Here is a 6,964-nt window from a genome sequence, read left to right as displayed (position 1 = left end):
ACAGTGAGACTTTGAGCAGCCTCACAAAACCTGAAGGGGGTTTTAGATCTTACGTTGCATAAAGGCAGGAGCTGTGGTGGAGACTTTAGCCCAAACGTTAGTTTGCACAAATATCCACGTGCTTCTGTGTGTTTTCTAGCATCTCCTGCAGAAAACAGAAGCAGCTGTCCTCAGCAGTATCCAACATGATCTGCCCCTTGTGCTGCTTCTGCCCTAGCAATCTTATTATTATTATTATTATTATTATTATTATTTGGAGTTGGAGTCTCACACTGTCGCCCAGGCTGGAATGTAGTGGCTTGCTCACAGCCACCCCAGTGTTGACCTGCTGGACTCCTGAGACCCTTCCGCCTCAGCCTTCCAAGTAGCTGGAACTACAGGCATGCGCTACCATGCCTGGCTAATTAATTTTATTTACTGTAGAGATGAGGTCTTGCCAAGTTGCCCGGGTTGGTCTCGAACCCGCAGCCTCAGGCAATCCACTCACCTCGGCCTCCCAGAGTGCTGTGATTACAGGCTGAGCCACAGAGCCCAGCCAATACCCTAGCAATCTTAAAGATCAGTTGGCATTAGTGTACCAGCTAATGTTGTTGTGAGAGCTTCCATTGCAGAAGAAAAGTCCCATGTTGTGGCAAACAGGTTATGTAGCTTACACCATGACAATGCACCTGCCTATACCACAATGTATTCAGTAGTTTTCGATCATAAGTGGCGTGACCCCTGTGTCCCACCCTCTCTAGTCACCAGATTTCGTCCCGAGTGACTTTTAAAAAAGTTTCCCTTTGAAAAAATGCCTCATAGGTAAATGTTTTGCAGACGTGGAAGAGTTGAAAAAAAAATGACAGAAGCACTAGAAGGCATCAAAATAGAGTTCAAAAACCGTTTTCAGCAGTGGAGAAAGCATCTTGATTGGTGTCTTTGAAGGTGATTGAAGTTCAAACAAAATAAATATGCAATTTTTGATAAATTCTGGGTTTTGAAAATTTTATTCCATCTTATTCAGTTAACCTTTCTGAAAGAAATGGGTTGGCCCTAGATGACTGAGAGCTACTTCTTATGCATATTCCCCCAAAGGCCCTTGATGGTGACCTTTTCCCCCCAAGCTTATCAGTTCTGTGTTGAGTCATACTGGGGACGGTGGCAAAAGGAAATCCACTGACACAATGCTGCTTTTCTTTAAAATTCTGATGTTTTATTCATCATAGTTTTTTGGGCATGTGATTTAACTTGTTTGCTGAGGTTTTTGGTATGACCTTAGCTTATGTGCTTGAGCCAGTACCTTACTTACCTCCCCCTCATCCTGGGCTTGGCTTGCCCAGTACCATCCTGTGCTGCCACAGAAGTGCCACTCATTGACCCTGGTGTGGTTTCTGGGCTCTCCTGCCCCTATGCATTTGGTCATGCTGATTCCCTTTCCTGAAGAGTTTTGCCCGTGATTTTCCCATTCCTTCCCTTGTCCAAACTGATTGTCAAAGCCCACCTCCTCTGGAAAGCCCTCCCTGATCTGTGTGTATTCTTACCCTACACTGAATCCCCATGGCACCTTGCCTACTGCTTGTTTAACAGTTTAGTGGTGGTTATCTTGTAAGATGGATAATCATCTCACCTGTTAGGTTGCATATTTCTTATAGACAGACATTGTGTTTTTCTTTCTTTCCTTCCCTACGTTTTGCTCTTCATTTAGAACTCCTAGAACAGTGATGAAGCAGTGAACTATTTCCTCTTGGTTCTTACAGTTGTCAAAGAAAACAATTATTCTGTTCTTCCTCATCTTTATTATTTCCTTTTTGAATTGAGACATGTTGAAATTCAATGGCAACAAAATGCCTACAAATCGAGGACTAAAAACAGTAACAACAACAAAAAAGATGGTGTCAAAGATGCAAAGAGCTGGCAAAGACCATGCCAACAAGAAGAACTTGCCAATTTCTCCTCTGGGCTACATCCCAGCCTTTTGTTTTCCCCACGGTTTCATTAGCATTAAAAAAAAAAAAGAGAGAGAGAGAGAGAGACTTAATGAGACACCTGGCTCCCAGAAGGCAAAGAGAAGATACAATGTATCTTGTTGAGGTCTCTGTGAAGGCTGCCCAGTTGGCCCGCCTAAATAATGTGAATCAAAGCCCTGTATCTACAAAGCACTCTTCTTCCAGGATATGGCCACATTGGTGAGCATGGCAATGGACATAATTTCTGACATTGTTCTGACTGGAGAAATTAAAGCAAGGGGCACTTAACTCCTCAAGGGATCATGCAGAACTGGGATTCAGGCCATTTAAACCCTGATTGGTGGGTATTTGGTAGGATAGTAGGGCTTTGGGAACTGTGACTGGGAGGAAAGACTTTTCTGCTCCAACGTGAGCGATACAAGGTGTCTTGTTAAGACCCTACATATGCAATAATTGCCTTTCCTTAGAAACCACTTTAGCCATTGATTAGAGACCTCAGAGCTTTTGTTAGCACTGTTAGTGTCTTCTCCAGAGGGATCTGTGTTGGAACTGGGAGCCCATAGAAAGAGATTGTTCCCCAAATTCTGCTGTGTTAGCCTGGAATTGTACAAAAACCAGGGTGAAGAATGCGTCTTAATCAGCTTTGGCAGATCATGGAAACAGGAAGAGTAAAAGGAAGTCCTTGTCAGGAAAGAACTGGCTAGAAGGATCTTAAGGATGGTAGTGCCCAGGAACTGACTTTCAGGTAACTAAGGCATTATTGTCCCCACATTGATTCATCCTTTGTTTGTGTGTGTGTGTTTGTATGTGTGTAAAAAGGACACTGCAGCTCCAAGAGACTTGTTCAGCGTCACAACAAGAACCACTCAGACCGCTTGATGCCCAGCATGGGGCTTTCTCTCCGGCACCCTTAGATTTACTTCAAACAGTGGGAGAGAAGCAGCCTTTTAGAGGCTAAGGGAAATCACAGATAAAAGAGAGAAGAGGACTTCCAGGTAAAGATGACGTGGACTTTAGGTGGGGAAAACTGACCTAATTCTCTTGGTTCATGCCTAATTCTGATCATCAGATCAAATTTCCTTTATCATTTTTCTCCAGTAGGTGAGTCCAACACTGATCTAGCTGCCAAAGTCTTATGCTTTAAGATGTTCAAATGTCTTCTGTATCTCGCTGCATTGCGACTCTGCCAAATTACTTTCTATCTGTTAGCTCAAAAGCCTCTCTCAGCCTTTGGCTATTAAAAGACTGCAATGTTGGTATTTATGTTTGTTTATTTATGGGCTGGCACTTCCTGAGAAGGGGCTATTGGAATAGCTGTGCGATGCATGTAATACCTTGTTATAAGGTAAATAAAGCCTCTCTGTGCAGTTTTGTTGCTAATGACAGTTCCATCACATACCAGCTGCACAAATCTTGGCATGTAACTTCGACTCTCTCTGTCTCAGTTTCCTCATCTGTAAAATAAAGATAAGAAAAGTTTCTACCTCATAAAGTGGTTGTGAGGATTAAATGAGTTAATATATAAATCACAGAAAGTAGTGTTTATCTGTCTTTCTTATTAAAGACAATTTCAGTTCTTATAAAATCTATTTTTGGTAAACTATGTGGCTTTAATTAAGACATCAGCTATCTGTTAAGTAAGCATATTGTCAGGTTGTAGATAGAAGTGTAAACCCAAGAATGGTGGATAACCTTTGTGATTTTAGTGAGTTCTTAGACTTCAAGGCATTGTCTGTTTTTAAACACTTTCACGAAAATAATCAGTGTAAACATGTGTGCAGTCCCCTTCTCTCTGCAAGATGTTTCACATCTCATTTGGTAGCTTTATTCCATAAGAGAATATTAAGCCTTTCCTATGTGCTGCACCCCAAGGTTATGTCCTCTCACTGGGGAAGTCAGTCTCAAAAGAGACTTCCTGTAGGAAATGTGATCTGAGCTGGGGTTTGAAGGTAGGGTAGGAGCTTCAGGGACCTTGGGGCTGGGAAAGAGAAGGCGTTCCAGACAGAAGGGAGGTCCTGCTGAAAGCGCAGAGATGGGACAGAACATGGGAGGGTTAGAGAAGCTGCCAATAATTCAGAATGGCTGGAGAGAAGGGTGAGAGGGTGAGTGTGGCTGTGGGTATGAGGACTGAGAAGCCAGAAAGGGGCATGAAGTAGTAAGCAGGGGAGATGTCACTGAGGGCATTCCCAACATGTCAAGGAGACAAAATAATATTTTGTCCTAATTCACACTAATCTCTTGTCTATTTCAAAATAGCTAGAAGAGAATGACTCAAATGTTTCTAGCATAAAAAGGACAAATATTTAAGTTGATGACTATTCTAATTACACTGATTTAATCTTTACAAATTTATTTAATTATTTCATGTATCCCCTTCATCCCCCCAAAATATCCTATCTATGATGGGTACCATGGCAGAATTTTAAACAGGGGAATCAGAATTTTTAACAGGGGAATCTTGCCCTGATCAGATTAAAATCTTAGAATTGTCACTCTGGCTACAGTGAGGAGCAAGAATTGGCAAGAAGCAAGAACAAGGACAGGGAGGGCAGTTCCACAGCTATTGTTTTAATCCAGGCAAGAGATGAAGAGGGTGTGGAACCATGAAGGAGCTGTGGTCATAAAGAAAAAGGAATGGAATCCTGAGATGGACAGTCCCATGGTAGGCAAGAGCCCATGTACCAAAGCCTAGTGAGGCTGTAGGGAAGTTTTGATTGAGTGGTTGCATGACTTCCAGGGTTCACACAGCTACTTAACAATAGAGGTGGGAGCATAAGTACTTCTTTTTTTTTTGAGTCAGAATCTCACTCTGTCGCCCAGGCTGGAGTGCAATGGCATGCTCACGGCCATCGCAGCCACGACCTGCTTGGCTTAGGTGATCCTTCCGCCTCAGTCTTCCAAGTAGCTGGAGCCACAGGTATGTGCCATCACAGCTGGCTATTTTTTAAATTTATTGTAAAGATGAGGTCTCGCCAAATTGTCCAGGCTGGCCTGGAACCCGTGAGCTCAGGCAATCCTCTTACATCAGCCCAAAGTGCTGGTATTATAGGCGTGAGCCACTGCACCTGGCCAAGCATATATACTTCTATTCTGAAAATATTTACCTGTATCTTTTTTCTTTTAGGGGGTTGGGGTCTCACTCTGTTGCCCAGGCTGGAGCGCAGTGGTGCAATTCAGGCTCACCTCAGCCTCTACCTCCTGGTCTTAGATGATCCTTTTACCTCAGCCTCCTGAGTACCTGAAACTACAGGTCCATGTCACAACATCTGGCTGGTCTTTGTATTTTCTGAAGAAGTGAGGTCTTGGTATCTTGCCCAGGGCTCTTAAACTCCTGGGCTCAAGCTTTTCTTCTGCCTCAGCCTCCCAGTGTTGGGATTACAGCCGTGTGCCACCCCATCTGTATCTGTTTTCTTGACATATGAAGATGACTCTGTGTCACCCAACTCCCTTGACGGCAGGAGCTAAGATCTGTCATTTCCGAAGCTCCACATAGCACCTGGAGTATTTTGTCCATAGTATATATTCAGTAAATGTAAACTAGAAATTCAGGTAAATCTTATTTGCAGCTTCCTAACTTGCTTCTCATTCTTGTCCTCTTAGGTACCACTGGCTTCATGGCAGAGACGAACCTTACTTTAGTGACTGAGTTCCTCCTTACTGCATTCACAGAATATCCTGAATGGGCACTCCCTCTCTTCCTCCTGTTTTTATTTATCTATCTCATCACCTTATCGGGAAACTTGGGGATGATTATTCTGATCTGTATGGATAGCCGGCTCCACCCTCCGATGTACTTCCTCCTGAGTCATCTCTCTTTTATGGACATCTGCTACTCATCTGTCACTGTCCCCCAGATGCTGGCCATGCTGTTGGAGCATGGGGCAACTTTATCCTCTCCACGCTGTGCTGCTCAGTTCTTCCTGTTTACCTTTTTTGGTTCCATCGACTGCTACCTCCTGGCCCTTATGGCCTATGACCGCTATGTGGCCGTGTGCCAGCCCCTGATTTACATCACCATCATGACCCAAAAGGCTCGTGTGGGTTTTGTGGCTGGGGCTTATGTTGCTGGTCTCTTCAGTGCGTTGGTGCGAACGGTCTCAGCCTTCACTCTCTCCTTCTGTAGAACGAATGAGGTTGACTTCATTTTTTGTGACCTCCCTCCTCTTTTAAGGCTGACCTGTGGGGACAGCTACACCCAGGAAGTGGTGATTATTGTGTTCGCCATTTTTGTCATCCCGGCCTGTATGGTGGTCATCTTGGTGTCCTGCTTGTCCATCATGGCCATTCTGAAGATTCCTTCAGCTGGAGGCCGAGTCAAGACCTTCTCCACCTGTGCCTCCCACCTTACTGCCGTGTCCCTCTTCTTTGGCACCCTCGTCTTCGTGTACCTGAGAGATAACTCCGGCCAGTCCTCAGAGGAGGATAGGGTGGTGTCTGTGTTCTACACAGTGGTGATCCCCACGTTGAATCCCCTCATCTACAGTCTGAGGAACAAGGAGGTAAAGGAGGCCTTGAAAAAGTTTCTCACCCATGTCAAGTTGCCCTAACCATCTCCAAACTTGGAAAATCCTGAGAACCACCTACTCTGTAGGGGCGGGCTTCTGGATGTTCATTATTTATAGCATATTCAATGTTTCAGTGGATATATTATAGTACAAGGCAGAAAAGAGGACCAGAACTTTTAGCTCCAGAAAGAAGAAGAAGGAAGAAAAGAAAACCAGCCTGAGAAACACACATTGACTCCCAGGTCAAGGGACAAAAAAATCTGAAATTAAATCCTGTGCAATCCAGATGTAGCCTACCTCACTGGTCTATGATTATAAAACAAGCTTACGTTTTGTTTTTGCGAATTTTTTCAGTGAAATACTTCCATCTTATAGAGATGTTAAAAAATAATGTATAGTGAATTCCTTATACTCAGTACTTAAGATTCTGTAATGGCTAATATTTTGCTGTTTTTAACTTTGTTACATACCTATAACCTATCCATTAATTTATTCATCCATCAGCCCACTTTA

General features: G+C 43.6%; 1 protein-coding gene across 1 annotated transcript; it reads left to right on the top strand.

Moving 5' to 3' along the window:
* The first annotated feature begins 5,560 nt into the window (after window positions 1-5,560).
* Window positions 5,561-6,493, top strand: LOC103257793 (olfactory receptor 9Q1). Its single transcript, XM_008055497.1, has one exon. The coding sequence runs from the start codon at window positions 5,561-5,563 to the stop codon at window positions 6,491-6,493; it is 933 nt and encodes a 310-aa protein (XP_008053688.1).
* The last annotated feature ends 471 nt before the right edge of the window (window positions 6,494-6,964 follow it).

Source organism: Carlito syrichta, unplaced genomic scaffold (genome assembly GCF_000164805.1).
Source record: "Carlito syrichta isolate Samal-C Ts95f unplaced genomic scaffold, Tarsius_syrichta-2.0.1 Scaffold301866, whole genome shotgun sequence".
NCBI lineage: Eukaryota > Metazoa > Chordata > Mammalia > Primates > Tarsiidae > Carlito > Carlito syrichta.
Note: the sequence above shows the minus strand (reverse complement) of the source record. Positions and strands in the feature narration are given on the sequence as shown.

Excerpts from the sequence above, each read along its gene's own strand:
- LOC103257793 (XM_008055497.1), top strand. The coding sequence starts at position 5,561 with ATGGCAGAGACGAACCTTACTTTAGTGACTGAGTTCCTCCTTACTGCA.